The following is an 18,531-nucleotide window of genomic DNA, read 5'->3' as shown; positions in this document are numbered from 1 at the left end:
AATGGCCATTACCTCATAACAGCTTCCTGGTCAGCACACTGTTAAACTGTTATATCGCCCACTTGAGCCATAGGGAAACATGGACATTACCTTGCACATTCAGTTGTAACTGACAGCTGCTGATATATAACTGACAGCAACTGGTATATTTCAGTTCTGACAAAATCTTGTCAGAACTGGAAGGGATCACTGTAAGAAGAAAATGGTGAGCTTCTGAGAGGAACTGACGGTGAGGTTAGTATGTAATATTCATTTGCAGCTACGTCATGTGGTTATTTTAAATTATTTTACTCAGTACAAGTTCCCTTTAAGGCCTGGTACACACTTTCAGTTATGATTGGCCGATCACTGACCAATTTTACCATCTCCACTGGTATAAAACTAAATAAATATGGCAGCCTCCATGTCTCTCTCGCTTCAGAGTCCCTTTGAATATAAGCTCAAACAGTGTAAACAAAAGGTAGAGACACATTGACCTAGCATGGTATATGTTTATTTGGTTATGTATTTCATTTTTTTTTTCCCCACGAAGTGAGGCTGGATAGTTTCGCGATATATTGCCTCTTCTTCATGGCTGGCATCCTGCTACATAGTGATGGTGCACCTTCCCCTTACAGTGCTTATTCCAGCCAGACCTGCAGAGAAACACATTATTGTGAGCAGAGCCAGGACAAGGTCCTCCAGCACCCAAGGCTGAGACACCAAAGTGCGCCCCTCCATCCCTCCCACCCCAGCTGTCACACCCTGATTGCTATTAGACTAAAACGCCCCAGGGCCCCCAACAACTTTATCTCTAGTTATCTGGCTTGCAGTCACTGCCATGTATCCCCTTTTCTTATTTCTCTTTACTTCAAACACAATAGGGGAATGATAGCTGAGTGAGTTGTGCGCCCCCTCCTACACTGCGCCCTGAGGCTGGAGTCTCTCTGCCTCGGCCCCGCCCTGATCGTGAGACACGCAGTACTAAGTGTAAGAAGTAGATATAGTTTGAGGGGTGAGTTCATGTAAGGGTCGCATTCAGACATCAAGGCCATCGGGGGTGCACCACTGACAGTCTCAGTACTGGTGGGGTATAATACTTCAGAATCAAAGCCACCAGATGTGGATGCTATTTGGAGGCTGAGCTCTACTGGTCAGGTCTAGGAAGATGACCTAGTGTATGGCTATAGCCTTACATACATTTTCTGATTTCAATACACTTTTATTGAACGTTTTTATTACAAACAACAAATAAACAATCATGAGTGACAATGGTGGTACAAAGTAATCATGATGTCCACAATTTCAAGCTGCGCTTTTCGCGCTTTGAAACATATACAATGTAGAATATAATTGTAATAAATTCTTCTTCTTCTATAATCTAATATTAAACTTAAACCAAAGTTAAAGGGACACTTAAGTCAAACAAAAAAGAGTTTTTACTCACCTAGGGCTTCCAATAGCCCCCTGCAGCTGTCCGGTGCCCTCGCTGTCTCCCTCCGATCCTCCTGGGCCCCGCCGGCAGCCACTTCCTGTTTCGGTGACAGGAGCTGACAGGCTGGGGACGCGAGTGATTCTTCGCGTTCCCAGACACATTAGCACCCTCTATGCTGCTATATGGTATATGATATATGCTATAGCAGCTTAGATGGCGCTATTGTGGCCAGGAATGCGAAGAATCACTCGCGTCCCCAGCCTGTCAGCTCCTGTCACCGAAACAGGAAGTGGCTGCCGGCGGGGCCAGGAGGATCGGAGGGAGACGGCGAGGGCACCGGACAGCTGCAGGGGGCTATTGGAAGCCCTAGGTGAGTAAAACCCATTTTTTTTGTTTGACTTAAGTGTCCCTTTAAGTAAACAGAAAATCTCTAACATTTTAGAAAAAAGAAAAATACTAATATAATAGTATGCAGCAAACCTGTCCTTGTGACTCCCCAACGGTGCATGCTTTGCACGCAGTGGCGTAACAATAGGGGCTGAAGCCCCTGAACCCGCGCTGGGGGGGGGGGGGTTATGCGGCCCACTCAGGGCTATTTTGGGGGACAGGAGAGGTCGCAGCAGGAGGAGAGAGCTTGGCCACCTACATCGGCAATAAGGGAGGACAGTTCCCCCCCCCCCCCCCCCAACTTCGGGCTCTCCCCTCCAGCATCAATCAGTGGCGGTGGGCAGGAAGTAACACATATCTCCATCCACGCGCCGGAGGTTCAGATCTCTAAGTGTCTGATGTTACTTTAAACAGGAAGTAGCGTGAGGCACCCCTCCTGCTCCCCAAAACGTCTCTGAGCGGGCCTGGGGGGGTCACGCGTACCCTCGTATGCGTCATCACGTAGAGGATGTGAGGTCAGAGAAAGGGCGGAAGTACCACAAGGGTACTACCGCTGAACCGCCCGCTGCCCGGCCTCAACGCGTCTGCTAGTCACTGCCAGCCACCAGCACCAGGTACTATTACCTTGCCGCAAACTTTTTTTTATGGGGAAGCGGGCAGAGGGGGGAGCGCTAGCAGAGGGGGTGGGGGGAATTTCCGCCCCCCCCCCCCCCCCCCCCGCGATCGGGGCATGCTCCCCCCTTATGCCTGCAACCCCATAGGGCCCCCAAAAGCGGCATGTTCGGGGGTCCCATTGACTTCCATTGAGTTCGGGGTTCGGGCCGAACATGCCGAACATCTGGCCCATGTTCGGCAGAACCGACCCGAACCCGAACATCCAGGTGTTCGCCCAACACTACCTCTAATTAGGATTTAATCATCAACCAAATGCATGAAACCAGATTATAAATGTCTCTTTGGCCTTTACATATAACTAAGATTACAGTATTATAACATGTTTATTTAGGAGATGATTTGAGAAACTTGAGCTTTAACTTGATCTTAGCTTCCATATTTACATTTAGGTTAGTTGTAGCTATTATTTGTGTGTAATAGCTACAACTAATTACAAAGAAGTAGTTCTCTACTCACACATAGAATCGGGGAGATGATTAGACTATGTTGCGTCAGAAAAGACTCTAGATTTAAAGGACTTCTGAGGATCGGGGGGTAGGCCCTAGAGCTGCGCAGCCGCACAGGTGGCTAAGCGGACTGCGCAGCCGCGGCCAGCTCATATGGCCATGTTAGTGCAGGCAGGAGAGCCCGACCCGAGCCGTGGGGTCGGGAGCAGCCCGGGGGGCTATTGAGCGAGCGCCGGGTACCCGGCGGAACGGCACGGAGGGCTTAGACAGCGTCCTCTGTGCCTTCAAATGTGATCTAGGTATTTAACTTTTTTTTTTAGAATTGGCCTCGGAAGTCCTTTAAGTGCAAAAGTCAGGGTCGGATTTACCATAATGCACTGTAGGCACATGCCTACAGGCGCCTGATGATGGAAAGGCGGCTCACTTCCCTATGCAGAGTGCCGAGTGGTGTGTAAATGAGAGGTTACTCACTCGGGTCTCGGCATTCCAATAACCAGATCTCCCAAACATTTTGAAAACAAGGGTCGGGTCAACAAACGTCAGACTGCTGGGGGGCCGGAGTATACATAAAATGATGTCTTTGCGGGCCAGACAGTGAAGCATACCCAGGTGACAACCTGAAGTCCAATTGGACAGCAGTGTCACCTGATGTGGAACTTGATTGGAAACCAGCGAATTACTGCACTCTGGCTTCCATGTGGATGGGTGGTGCCAGCATTGCTATTCTACATGTGGACCACCAATATTTAAAGATGTAGCTGACCGCATCTATAAGTAATACATTTTGTGTGTGGGGGGGCCGGTAAAAAAGCCTCAGGGGGCCGCATTCGGCCCGCGGGCCTTAGTTTGAGGACCACTGGTCTAAGTAATACTGAGGATAGCCCTGGCTTTCTAATACTAAGGGACACCTGTAGCTACCTGTGACAGGCAAGGGAAGTAAGAGAGAAGTGACAGCTGGAACACTCAGTACACTTGCAGTGCAGTTTGGAGGAGGGTTTGTAGGTTTATAGAGAGAGAAGTATAGGGTGCCAGGACATCTGTGCCTATAGGCTTCTGTGAGGTAAATCCGGGCCTGGCAAGCGTGCTAGATCTGAGGAAGGAGGAACCAGAGATCCAATTTACTAATGAGAGACAATACAACTCTCCAATAAGGTTTGATTGTTTGGAACGTTACATAACTTTATGGTACTACTATTGTCACACAGTTTCATATGTGTGTGCCTTGGGTGGGGATGGGTGTGTCAGTCAGATGCACTTAGTTACACAGTGAAAATGGCAATTTTGGTTTAGAGAAAGGATGACCTGGAATACAAAAAAAAAAACCTGCTATCTGCTTCAGGGATGGCCGTAGTCAGCCAACTTCGCTACGCTGGAACTACGTGTAGTTTTACGCAATTACGCTTCGCCAAACTACGGCTTCAAAATCAAATATTCGCTTCATATGCATCTCATAGACTACACGTTAAAGTACGCAATTACGCGTAGTGTGAAGCATAGTGTATGCGGATGCTGTACTCTTCTATGCGTACATTCCCCTTTCCAATGCGTAAATTTGTAAGCATACAATCGCACGCGGAAAATTAGACGCGAGTAACGCATTCGTAGTTCACTACGCAATATACATGTTAACTACGCATAATGGGCGTAAGCTACGCATAGCGGTACTTCGCTAGATGTAAATTCGTAAGCGTAGTTTTGAAACTTCACCTACGATGCGTAGATGCGAACTACGATGTGTAAATTCGCACTGGCGTAGTTTCTGCTCATCCCTGATCTGCTTTAGGTGGCCTTTACACTTATCCCTGCTATTTCCAGATATGTTTCTCAGCAGTACTTCATATTTGGGATTCTGCCTTTTGTTATTTTTTCGCATCTCTGTTGACTTGCATTGCATGCGATGTGCAAGTCTGTTGCAAAAAAAACTCCAAAACATTGTTTGGCCATTGTTTTTAAGCACAAAATTCAGATACGAAAAAAAATTCACATAACAATGCTTGTCAGGTCTGATGTCATCGACTTGTATTAGATGAGCAGCGAACGTTAATTTGCAAAAACACAAATCTCACACAAATTCTGTCATGTGTTAGGCTGGGGACAAACTCAATTTAGACGTGATAAAATGAAACTCGCGCTAAATTCCCGCACGCAAAGTTTTGTTGGAATTGCGCAATTGTGAGCGCAAAACTTTGCGCGCGATAACCAGCACAAAGCGGTGCTAACTCAGCGGTGCAAAGGTTATCACGCCTAAAGTCTTTTAGGCGTGATAACTGAGTTATCACCGCTTTGTAAATCAGGCCCCATATATTTGTAAAGACAAACAAGCTAGCATTGAGTATCTTAACCACTTTGGGACTGGATGGCTATGGCTTCTCTAAGAGCAGAGTGGTCTGTGCCCTTTTAAGAAATGTGATTGGCTCACAGCAATCATGGGGTCAGGAGCCAATTAAATTGTTTCTGCCCGATATGTGGAAGCTCTGCTGTCAGTGTGACAGCAGAGCGAGCGAGTACTGCTTGCGACAGCGAGTGGACGGCGCAACGGTGGTGACTGAAATCTACGCCCTGGCAGGGATAAGCAGCCACAAACGGGACACATTAGATTTAAATTACCGGCATCTGGAACTGATTAAAATACATCTCGTTTTTGAGCAAAGTGAGAAAGTATAAGAACCTTTTTCCAAGTTGTTGCTTTCTATGGTCTATTAAAATAAATTTCCCCACTTCCTGTTCATGTGTCACCAAAAATTTGAATCTGAACCCAGGGTGTCACCAGACAAGGTGAAGTAACCTACAGCACTATTAACCTGATACCTCTTCCAAATGTGCAAAATGTGCTTCATTACCGTCTCTGTTTCTGATGAAGAGATTTACCCACTTCCTATCTAGACAGGAAATTCTCTAAAGTGCGGACTGTAAAAGCAAAGAGAACCAGAAAGAGGGTCTTAAACCCATTCAACTCTATACAAAAAAATCAAATAAAAGTTTTCGGCGAGATTGGACTTTAAATTGTGAGGGTTTTTTTTATCATAAATATATCTTACCAGAATGTTAAAGATGTTGCATTTTTCACAATTGTTTTAAGACAATCAAAATCATCGGCGAGGTTATGGTCTAAAAACTCTGCAAAAATAGATGAAAAATGTAAATAGTTACAAAATGGTGAGAAGGAAAAACAGCTTTCATACAAAAAAAATGCAAAAAAATAGCACCCAAACTTACATTAGATTTTTAAGTACCTCTGTGTAAGTACCCATTGGGGTACTTACTTAGAGAGGGGGAAGGCTCAGGATCCTAATAAGTCTCCCCACATCCTCTTTAGCCTCCAGGATCCAGCTCTGGCTCCCCTGAAAATTCCCCCGGACAAGAACTGCGCACTTTGCGCAGGCGCAGCAGCGTGCTGCAATATTCACCAGGGCTCCAGCGCAGGAGCAGCTTTCCATTAGGCTCCGGTGGAAATACGCTCTACTGTTCAGGTGCGAGTTGCTTGCGCAGTAAAGTGAATGGCTTCGCTATTTCCGCTGGAGCCAATCGGAAAGCTTCTACTGCATCTGCGCTGGGGCCCAAAAGGTAAACAATGTTGCACGTGGAGTTTGGGGGCTTTCTGCATGGAATCCCAGAGGCTGAAGAGGACAGGGGAAGCCACATTAGGATCCTGAGGATTCCCCCTCTCATAGTTACATAGTTATTTGGGTTGAAAAAAAGACATACGTCCATCGAGTTCAACCAATATAAAGTACAACACCAGCCTGCTCCCTCACATATCCCTGTTGATCCAGAGGAAGGCGAAAAACCCTTACAAGGCATGGTCCAATTAGCCCCAAAAGGGAAAAATTCCTTCCTGACTCCAGATGGCAATCAGATAAAATCCCTGGATCAACACCACCAGGAATTACCTAGCAATTATAGTAATTAGAGGTATGTTCCCCCAGGAGTTTTTTTCTTTCATTACAGATTCCCTTTAGGCTGTACTGTGCCAAGCAAAAAACTATTGTCATCTGCAGCCAAGGCCAGATTTAAACTTTTTCCACCCCTAGGCCAACATTCTTGTAGCCCCCCTTGCAAAATCAGCAGTTCCCCCCATTCTATGTGCAGGCTTCTCATCCAAGTGTAACATCGATGAATAACAGCTTACTCTTTAACATACAGTTTCCTTGGACAGCAGCTTCCCTCCCCCATGTGCTGGTAACCCATTTCTATTTGCAGTCTCCTCCTCCACATGCATCAACCCCTCTTCCATAGGCGGCAGCCCCTTGAACAGCAGCTGCCCAAGACCTGGGCCCTGGTGGCCTTTCCGAATTTCTCCCTTTTCCAGAAATCTGGATCTACTATAGAGCAGGAGCATGCAAAGGAGACTTAAAGGACAGCTGAAGTGAGAGGGATATGGAGGCTGCCATATTTATTTCCTTTTAAACAATACCAGTTCCTGGCAGCCCTGCTGATGTATTTGGCGGTAGCAGTGTCTGAATAACACCAGAAACAAGCATGCAGCTAATCTTGTCAGATCTGACAATAATGTCAGAAACACCTGGAGCTCAATTCAGTATGCTGCGCTAACCTAGTTTGCACATCTAAACACTTTGGACGTGCAAACTAGGGCGATAAGTAGTTTGCGCACCAAAAGTCAGTACCGATCGCGCGGTGCGCTGAAAACGTCGCACGGTGCGACGTTAATGTCACACCGTTCGCATGGTAATGCGCCTTTGCATGCTAAATGTCACATTGTCCGCGCAGATGGTGCGACGAGCCCCTGATCTGCTGCATGCTTGTTCAGGGTCAATAGCTAAAAGTATTAGAGGCAAATGATAGCCAGGCAACTGGTATTGTATAAAAAGAAATAAATATGTCCGCCTCCATAGCCCTCTCAGTTCAGGTTTCCTTTGAGTTTTAAAGGGTAACCCTAACTCACAACCCCATAATTTACAGATAAACCTCTAATAATCTCAGCAGACTTCTCACTTCTGTAAGAAAGTAAGAAAACTTACTGTGGCAGTCAGTGTTACACATGTTCTTAGAGGGCAGGTCTCCATCTTTGCAGTGCTGCTGGTTGTTGAACTGAGAGATCCCATAGTCCCGCCCCTTCCTGCTCCTCCTGGTCAGCGAGGTGTTGAAGTTACTCACATGCTTAAAGAAGCACATCCCTTCAGAGAAAGAGAGCAAGCAGGAAAAGTTACACGCTACTATTAGGTTTGGTACAGTTTTCGGTTTACCGAAAGTGAGAGGACTGTGTAGAGGCTGCTATATTTGTTTATTTACTTTCTTTTACTTATATCTTCCTATCAATAGGAGACCAGTTTTATTACAGGAAGGGAGTCAAACCTCTAGCGAGTCAGTAGGGATATCAGAATGCTGGCCTGGATCTAAAATGGGAAACAAAAATGTAGAATTCTGAATCATATTAAGCTTGTCCCAAAAGAGAGCAGAGATTTTCCATCTTAGGCCAGGGTTATCAATTTGTTAAAGATAAACTCCGACCAAAAATTGAACTTTATCCCAATCAGTAGCTGATACCCCCTTTTACATGAGAAATCTATTCCTTTTCACAAACAGACCATCAGGGGCGCTGTATGACTGATATTGGGGTGAAACCCCTCCCACAAGAAACCCCTCCCACAAGAAAAGTACATACTTTTTTGGGGCAGTTTCCTGTCTGTGAACCTTGTTGCACTGTGGGAAATAGCTGTTTACAGCTGTTTCCAACTGCCAAAAACCATGCAGCAGCTACATCACCTGCCAACACTAAAATGTTCACTGGAGTTCCTCTTTAAAGCAAATCTGAAGTTAAAAAAAAAAAAAAACATATACTGTATAATGACTTGTATGTGTAGTACGTATAATGGATAGAACAATAGTAGCAAAGAAAAGACTCTCATATTTTTGTTTTCAGTTATATAGGGTAGTTTTTTTTATAACATTGCATCATTCTGCCATATTTGACGTTTAGAAACCACACTCAGCATTTTAAACTATAAATCAAAGGAGAAATAATGACCCTTTGAACTTTCCTGCTGTAAAGCCTTATCACAAGCGGTCTCTCGCTGTTTCTTGTCTGTTTAAGTGCTTCAGAAAACAGGACTGTATTCCACCCAGTGGTTCTAATTGCTCAGAGAAGCTCTTTTGCATAGATGACAACTGAAGTATTTTTTTTTAACTGTTCCTGTACTGGAAAACAATATGAGACTCTTTTCTTCGCTACTAATGTTCTATTTCTTAGCTATACTATACATACAATTCGTTATCTCATAAGTTTATTTTCACTTCAGGTTTGCTTTAAGAGGGGGGAGCTTAGTGTAGGAGAAGGTATTCGATAGAGATAGTACCAATATAATTATGTGTAATGTTATGCACTCAAAAATTGTAACAACAATAACAAATGTACACTTTATGGGCTCTTTACACTCACAGCTAGCAGCCTTGATCCCAACATGGTCATCCAGTTTCAGTTGTCTTATCCTTCGGAGTATAGCACAACGCTTCTCCTCCAGTTGCGGGGGTGTTGTGTAATGTCTGACTGGCTTGCTGTTATTTTTAGATGTTTCAGTCTGATTGCTTGCTGTGTTTGGTTGTTTCAAATCTGATGTTTGACCACGTCCATCAGTCATTTCTGTATCATAATTTCTTCGGGGAGGGAAATGTCTGGAAGCTTCTTTCTGATTTCCGTCACTATTTGTGTTCCTGGGGCCATCTCCAGTAGGGCGTTCTTGTTTGCGAGGGTTGGGAATATGGTGGTCATTCTCAGTCTCCGACTCTTCACCATCACTCCTTGTACCTGGAGGAGCACGGCCGGGGGGTTTTGGTGGTTTGTAATTTCCCGGCCTTGGTGGAAAAGGATTGTGAGTGTCTGGGTTGTCTCCACTTACTGGAGTCTCATAGGCTTTCCATGGAGCAGTTTTTTCTGTTTTGTTGGCATCAGATTCTGAAGGCACATTATCTACTAAACCCGGATTGGGTTTCTCTGAGCTAGTTTCTTCTGGTCCATTGTTGTCCCCATCCAATGAGGATTCATCATGACTTGGTGTTGAAGAATCAACCTCTACATTGTTTTCTGGTAGAGAAGGACCTTGTTCCTTTGGGGCTGTGTCCACAGATTCTTTATCATTTTCAGCCACTGGAGCCTCTTCGGTATTCTCTGTTCTTTCCTCAGTTTCTGAATCAGGATTATTGCTATCAGTAGTGGATTCCTCTGGATCCCCATCATTACCTTGATCTGTGTTCTCCTCCACATGGACCGGTTCTGCAGGTTCACTTTTGTCTGGACTGTTCGTATCAGATTCTGAAGGCACATCAGCTGCTAAATCCGGATTGGGTTTCTCTTGGCTAGTTTCTTCTGGATCATTGTTGTCCCCATCCAATGAGGATTCATCATGATTTGCTGTTGAAGAATCAACCTCTACATTGCTTTCTGGTGGAGAAGGACCATGTTCCTCTGGGGCTGTGTCCACGGACTCTTCATCACTTTCAGCCACTGGAGCCTCTTCGGTATTCTCTGTTCTTTCATCAGTTTCTGAATCAGGATTATTGCTATCAGTAGTGGATTCCTCTGGATCCCCATCATTACCTTGATCTGAGTTGTCCTCCTCACTGACCGGTTCTGCAGGTTCACTTATTTCTGGACGATCAGCATCTGCTGGTGAACTGCTGTCGTTTTCAGTATCTTCGGCAGCTGTGTTTTCCTCTGTGGAGGTGGATGAGTCACTATTTGCGAGCGTCTCAGTTTGCTCATCACAATGCCCCATCCACACCATACAAAAGAGAAGAACAAACCATGGCTTCATCTTGCCTCTCTGCCCCTATTATTAACCTACAGTATATAGAATAACAGAGAAGAAGTTTAGTGTGTTTAGCTTAAAGAGCTTAACGTCCAAAAATTAAAAACTGCCAAAAATAGTTAGTGCCCCAAAGATATATGTAAACCCCTTAATTTTTTTTCTAAAATAGATCCTTATATGTCTCACATTTTTTATTTTTTCCTGGTCTGGGTACCTTTGCCTACCTGCAGAAACTGTGCAGTGCCAGTGGGATTGTGGGAAGTTTTTTTTTCTTTTTTGTGCTACAGTAACAAGCTTATCTCAGCATGCACAGAAAGAAAGCATCCTATTTCGGATACGATAGGGACACTATGGCCAGAAGGTAAGTGAATACCCCCCACCCTTTTGAAGAGTTTACACAGTGATTCAAGCCTGTAGTCTTTGGGTAGTTCTAATTTCTGTATACCCAGCTGAATTCAATGTATTCTACCTTAACCCTTTCCAATCCTTTGTTGGACTATGTGTAACATTGGCTATTTTCCAGCATAGGTCCAATGTCGAACAAAGTCTGATATAGGAAAAATGGCAGCCCCGAGGGGGTGCTGTTGTCAGATAAAAACAGAGCCACCGGGCCTATCCTCCACCCACCACCTCTGTGCCAAATCATTTAAAGTGATCCAGAAATTGGATTGGAAATTTTATTCTAAACTGGTTTAAATTCCAAATTTCACTGCTAATTAAAGTTCTTGGCCAAGAGTCTAGACATGGGCCACACCTTAAATCACAGGCTTTGATTGCTATAAACTGCAATCCTTTTAGAGAGAGATGGTCCGTGCTCTGCCCCTTTGGAATCTAAATAGTAGGATGATGCAATCCACATAGCACCTTCACCCACAGAGCTTGAATCTAATTCCTGGCACACACTATGCAGTTTCCCATCAGATAGACGGGTCGAATACTTTGTTTCTGACAGGTCCGATCTGATTTCTGATTTTGTATAGAAGTGATTGGAAAATTGATCTGAAAAACGTTCAGAAGTCAGATAGAACCTGTCGGAAATAATCGATTCAACCTGTCTATCTGTTGGGAAATTGCATGGTGTGTACCAGGCATTACTTCTGAATCTAACTTGTATTTAACTAGTGTGCCTGAGGGGATATGTGACATAATGAGATAAACATATGTATGTACAGTACAAAACATATTAATTACTCCGCTGTGTTCCCTTTTTTCTGACTGAAAGAGTTAACCTTCAGGCATGCAAGTGACCGCTTCTCTCTTGTCAGATCCTTGTTGCGTAAATCTAAGTACCCACAACCAGATGGATTGGGGATCTCCGCCAACAAACAATCATTTCCTGATCTTTCTGGCCTAATCTGCAAGCGGCAGTCACCGAAATGAATAATCGTGTAAACAAACGATCGTTTACACAATTGCGGGAACTGCCAGGGAAGTCTATGGGGATCTGAACGATCGATTGGTCAGTGATCTGACATGATGGTCTTTCAAGGTGAACGATAATCGTAGGTAGTTGCACAGCGTTAAACATCATTTAATAAATTTTCATTAAAGATGTTACTTAATATCGCAAAAACTATCATTCATCAAAATCGTTGAAAAAATCGTGCTATGGATATGGACCTTAAAGCGGTATAAAACCCTGACATAATATTCAATAAAACATCTTTTCCTATTTTTTATATGCCATACGGTTATCATATTTGCTTTTGTGCATAAGTATTATTATTCATTTAGAAATTATACGTTCCCAAAGTACACTTTTTTTCCCCTGAGAACTGACTTTGCATTTTATTTATAACTGCTTTATTTATCTTCTAAGTAGATGAAATGTTTTCTGATTGTCTGACTTTGTTCATCAGACCCAGTAGTGTTAGAGAGTTGTATATTTACATTCCTCACTTGATACAATTAAATACAAGATAACATTATCTCCACTTCGGATGCTTCCAGCTTTTCTGGCAGGGGACTTCTAAATCCTGTGTGTAACCCTTTGAATGCTGTTCTAGTTAAAAAATGCTGGTTGCATATAATATGCTGTAAATCTATTAGAGCAAAGAAGAAATGCTGGGTTTCATTCCGCTTTACCCTTCACTGATAAGGAATTACAGCCATAAAACTCTTCCTCACAAAATACAACTTATCAATGCTGGGGAGAGATAGAAAAGGGTCAATAGTTCATGTATTTTCCATCTGGGATTCTTAATAGGCTGCCACTGAGCAGAGACAAAAAAAAATCAATCTACTTTGTAAATGTTAAAATAAAAAATGAAACAGTGGGATATCTAAAAAAGTCAATTTTAGGAGTAGGAGGATAGATACAATTGTTTATCTCATCAGTGTATTTTTACCTCGGGTTCACTTTAAGGTTAGCTTCTTCTAATAGTTGAGCAAATCTTTAAAGTGGACCTGAACTGAGCTAAATTATTTAAAATAAACACATGATGAGAATAATATGGGAATCCCCTGAAGCATCCTGAGGTTTTCCACTACTTAGGTAAGTAGCTAATTTCTTACCTTTGCTTCCTCAAATGTTTGCTATAAATATAAGTACTTAATGATTATATCTTGGCCTTACTGCCCATCAAGGACTGTGGTCTCCAGACAATTCCTGTCTAATCTTCTCGATCGACTGCCCTATCCTCCTCCAGATCGCATCATTTAGAAAATGCCGCACACTCTTTCGGGCGCAGCGTTAATCGAAGGAAAAATTTGGTTAAGTGCGCATAAAATAGCGGTAGTGGAATATCCGTAAATTTACCAATAATCTACTACGTAATTGATACAGTGAAATACCGATAATATTTACCGATATTTCACTACGATCTAATCTCTCCATACTCTCACACAGAACCTACCACCTTCCCCCCCCCCCCCCCAAATAACTTCCCTGAAGGGAACTAATAACCCCCCCCCCAGCAGGCAACTCAACTAATAACCCCCCCCCCCCCCCCCAAAAAAAAAAAAACAACTAATAACCCTCCCCTGAACATCTAATAACCCCCCAGTGAGAAACTAATAACCCCTCAAAACTAAAATAACCCCCTGGTGGGCAACTACCGTATATTCCGGCGTATAAGACGACTGGGCGTATAGGACGACCCCTCAACTTTTCCAGTTAAAATCTAGAGTTTGGGATATACTTGCCATATAAGACTACCCCTCTTCCAACGCACACCAAATTAAAAAAAAAAAGCATATACTGCTGCTGTGTATGAACTGGTGCTGTACTGTATGTGTTACCCAGTATATTACCAGATATAGTCAATTGACTTGTTACATTGGTTAACTCTTCTTAAGCGGATTGGTCAGCTCTCCTTGTCCACCTGTTTATCAGAGCGGTATGGAAGAATAGATTGTGCTCCCTCAGCAGTGAGATCTGAGAGTCGATAACAGGATAGAGCGTTTCACCCGGCATCAATGACACCCGGCGTATAAGACGACCCCCAACTTTTCAGAAGATTTTCAAGGGTTAAAAAGTAGTCTTATACGCAGGAATATACAGTAATAACCCCCCGGTGGAGCCTAACCTTAATACACCCCACACCAAAAATAGGTGCCCGCTAAATAGGGGGCACCGGGGCCTCCCGTCATGCAAACTGTGGTTACTGATAGCGAAAGCTTCAGATCCTCGATTGGTAGCTGCAGTTCACATGACGACCTCCATTTTTATCACGCTTTTTTTAGCTGCTTCGGCCAGGTCCTCCTCAACATCATCAAGCCACCTGGCCCTCAGCCCTACAGTAACATGTCACAAGAGTGTGAATGCCTAGAGCTCAATACTCACAGTTCCAGCCGCAGAAGGACTAGACGATGGAAGAGGCTGGAGCACCATTTTATGTTCTCCAACGAATATTCCAGAGGGGTGGCCCAGACATGATGCTCAGAAGAAAAATAGCTTGCGATGGGCAAGAGTTTCAAAATAATGTATAAATATTCATTAACATTTGACAAAACGAAGTGTTAAGCCTTTCTGTAGAATATTAGTAATAAAAATGATTAGATAGAGGACATGTTGGAGAAATACCTCCCCATTCTCCAAGTAGGTGGACTCTTCCATTGTTTTTCATCTCATTTTGTGGTAACAGATTATCACGAATAATGAGCTCAAAGAGAATGTGTCAGTGATCCATAAAGACAATGTATGAGTACATGAGATTATTAGTTAACTCATCTGCATGAAGGAAAATGTCAGGGAAGTGTTCTTCAGGGCCAAAACCAGAGTCCAGGATAAACAAGCCGGGGGCGGAATATTGTGTGGTGATGACCAGACTCCACTGTACGCAGGCTGATGGGGGAATATTGTGTGGTGATGACCAGACTCCTGTGTACACGGGGCAATGGTGGAATAGTGTGTGGTGATGACCAGACTCCACTGTACGCAGGCTGATGGGGGAATATTGTGTGGTGATGACCAGACTCCAGTGTACACAGGTGATGGTGGAATATTGTGTGGTGATGACCAGACTCCACTGTACGCAGGCTGATGGGGGAATATTGTGTGGTGATGACCAGACTCCAGTGTACACAGGTGATGGTGGAATATTGTGTGGTGATGACCAGACTCCAGTGTACACAGGCTGAGGGGGGAATATTGTGTGGTGATGACCAGACTCCAGTGTACACAGGCTGAGGGGGGAATATTGTGTGGTAATGACCAGACTCCAGTGTACACAGGCTGATGGGGGAATATTGTATGGTAATGACCAGACTCCAGTGTACACAGGCGATCGGGGAATATTGTGTAGTGATGACCAGACTCCATTGTACACAGGCAATGGTGGAATATTGTGTGGTAATGACCAGACTCCAGTGTACACAGGTGATGGTGGAATATTGTGTGGTGATGACCAGACTCCAGTGTACACAGGTGATGGTGGAATATTGTGTGGTGATGACCAGACTCCAGTGTACACAGGCGATGGGGGAATATTGTGTAGTGATGACCAGACTCCAGTGTACACAGGCTGATAGTGAAATATTGTGTGGTGATGACCAGACTCCAGTGTACACAGGTGATGGTGGAATATTGTGTGGTGATGACCAGACTCCAGTGTACACAGGCTGATGGTGGAATATTGTATGGTGATGACCAGACTCCAGTGTACACAGGCTGATGGTGGAATATTGTGTGGTGATGACCAGACTCCAGTGTACACAGGCTGAAGGTGGAATATTGTATGGGGATGACCAGACTCCAGTGTACACAGGCTGATAGTGAAATATTGTGTGGTGATGACCAGACTCCAGTGTACACAGGTGATAGTGAAATATTGTGTGGTGATGACCAGACTCCAGTGTACACAGGTGATGGTGGAATATTGTGTGGTGATGACCAGACTCCAGTGTACACAGGTGATGGTGGAATATTGTGTGGTGATGACCAGACTCCAGTGTACACAGGCTGATGGTGGAATATTGTGTGGTGATGACCAGACTCCAGTGTACACAGGCTGATAGTGAAATATTGTGTGGTGATGACCAGACTCCAGTGTACACAGGTGATGGTGGAATATTGTGTAGTGATGACCAGACTCCAGTGTACACAGGCGATGGGGGAATATTGTGTAGTGATGACCAGACTCCAGTGTACACAGGTGATGGTGGAATATTGTGTGGTAATGACCAGACTCCAGTGTACACAGGCGATGGGGGAATATTGTGTAGTGATGACCAGACTCCAGTGTACACAGGCTGATAGTGAAATATTGTGTGGTGATGACCAGACTCCAGTGTACACAGGTGATGGTGGAATATTGTGTGGTGATGACCAGACTCCAGTGTACACAGGCTGATGGTGGAATATTGTATGGGGATGACCAGACTCCAGTGTACACAGGCTGATGGTGGAATATTGTGTGGTGATGACCAGACTCCAGTGTACACAGGCTGATGGGGGAATATTGTGTGGTGATGACCAGACTCCAGTGTACACAGGCTGATGGGGGAATATTGTGTGGTGATGACCAGACTCCAGTGTACACAGGCGATGGTGGAATATTGTATGGCGATGACCAGACTCCAGTGTACACAGGCTGATGGTGGAATATTGTGTGGTGATGGCCAGACTCCAGTGTACACAGGCTGATGGTGGAATATTGTATGGGGATGACCAGACTCCAGTGTACACAGGCTGATGGTGGAATATTGTGTGGTGATGACCAGACTCCAGTGTACACAGGTGATGGTGGAATATTGTGTGGTGATGACCAGACTCCAGTGTACACAGGCGATGGTGGAATATTGTATGGTAATGACCAGACTCCAGTGTACACAGGTGGATGGTGAAATATTGTGTGGTGATGACCAGACTCCATTGTACACAGGCGATGGTGGAATATTGTATGGTAATGACCAGACTCCAGTGTACACAGGCGATGGTGGAATATTGTGTGGTGATGGCCAGACTCCAGTGTACACAGGCTGATGGTGGAATATTGTGTGGTGATGACCAGACTCCAGTGTACACAGGTGATGGTGGAATATTGTGTGGTGATGACCAGACTCCAGTGTACACAGGTGATGGTGGAATATTGTGTGGTAATGACCAGACTCCAGTGTACACAGGCTGATGGGGGAATATTGTATGGGGATGACCAGACTCCAGTGTACACAGGCTGATGGTGGAATATTGTGTGGTGATGACCAGACTCCAGTGTACACAGGTGATGGTGGAATATTGTGTGGTGATGACCAGACTCCAGTGTACACAGGCGATGGTGGAATATTGTATGGTAATGACCAGACTCCAGTGTACACAGGTGGATGGTGAAATATTGTGTGGTGATGACCAGACTCCATTGTACACAGGCGATGGTGGAATATTGTATGGTAATGACCAGACTCCAGTGTACACAGGCGATGGTGGAATATTGTGTGGTGATGACCAAACTCCAGTGTACACAGGTGATGGTGGAATATTGTGTGGTGATGACCAGACTCCAGTGTACACAGGTGATGGTGGAATATTGTGTGGGGATGACCAGACTCCAGTGTACACAGGTGATGGTGGAATATTGTGTGGTGATGACCAAACTCCAGTGTACACAGGCGATGGTGGAATATTGTGTGGTGATGACCAAACTCCAGTGTACACAGGCTGATGGGGGAATATTGTATGGTAATGACCAGACTCTAGTGTACACAGGGCAAGGGTGGAATATTGTGTGGTGATGACCAGACTCCAGTGTACACAGGCGATGGTAGAATATTGTATGGTAATGACCAGACTCCAGTGTACACAGGCTGATGGGGGAATATTGTGTGGTGATGACCAGACTCCAGTGTACACAGGCTGATGGGGGAATATTGTGTGGTGATGACCAGACTCCAGTGTACACAGGCGATGGTGGAATATTGTATGGCGATGACCAGACTCCAGTGTACACAGGCTGATGGTGGAATATTGTGTGGTGATGGCCAGACTCCAGTGTACACAGGCTGATGGTGGAATATTGTGTGGTAATGACCAGACTCCAGTGTACACAGGTGATGGTGGAATATTGTATGGTAATGACCAGACTCTAGTGTACACAGGGCGAGGGTGGAATATTGTGTGGGGATGACCAGACTCCAGTGTACACAGGCAATGGTAGAATATTGTATGGTAATGACCAGACTCCAGTGTACACAGGCGATGGTGGAATATTGTGTGGTGATGACCAGACTCCTGTGTACACGGGGCGATGGTGGAATAGTGTGTGGTGATGACCAGACTCCAGTGTACACAGGTGATGGTGGAATATTGTGTGGTGATGACCAGACTCCAGTGTACACAGGCGATGGTGGAATATTGTGTGGTGATGACCAGACTCCAGTGTACACAGGCTGATGGTGGAATATTGTGTGG

The 18,531-nt window shown here is 44.6% G+C and overlaps 1 protein-coding gene across 1 annotated transcript; it reads right to left on the bottom strand.

The window, feature by feature from the left end:
* Positions 1-499: 499 nt before the first annotated feature.
* On the bottom strand, positions 500-10,711 carry LOC137570325 (dentin sialophosphoprotein-like). Its single transcript, XM_068278972.1, has 4 exons — positions 9,320-10,711; positions 7,902-8,057; positions 5,961-6,039; positions 500-635 (listed from the first exon to the last, which is right to left on the bottom strand). The coding sequence occupies exons 1-4, from the start codon at positions 10,689-10,691 to the stop codon at positions 569-571; spliced, it is 1,674 nt and encodes a 557-aa protein (XP_068135073.1). The 5' UTR covers positions 10,692-10,711; the 3' UTR covers positions 500-568.
* Between the last annotated feature and the right edge of the window lie 7,820 nt (positions 10,712-18,531).

The sequence above is a fragment of the Hyperolius riggenbachi genome, chromosome 4, assembly GCF_040937935.1.
Source record: "Hyperolius riggenbachi isolate aHypRig1 chromosome 4, aHypRig1.pri, whole genome shotgun sequence".
Lineage (NCBI taxonomy): Eukaryota > Metazoa > Chordata > Amphibia > Anura > Hyperoliidae > Hyperolius > Hyperolius riggenbachi.
Note: the sequence above shows the minus strand (reverse complement) of the source record. Positions and strands in the feature narration are given on the sequence as shown.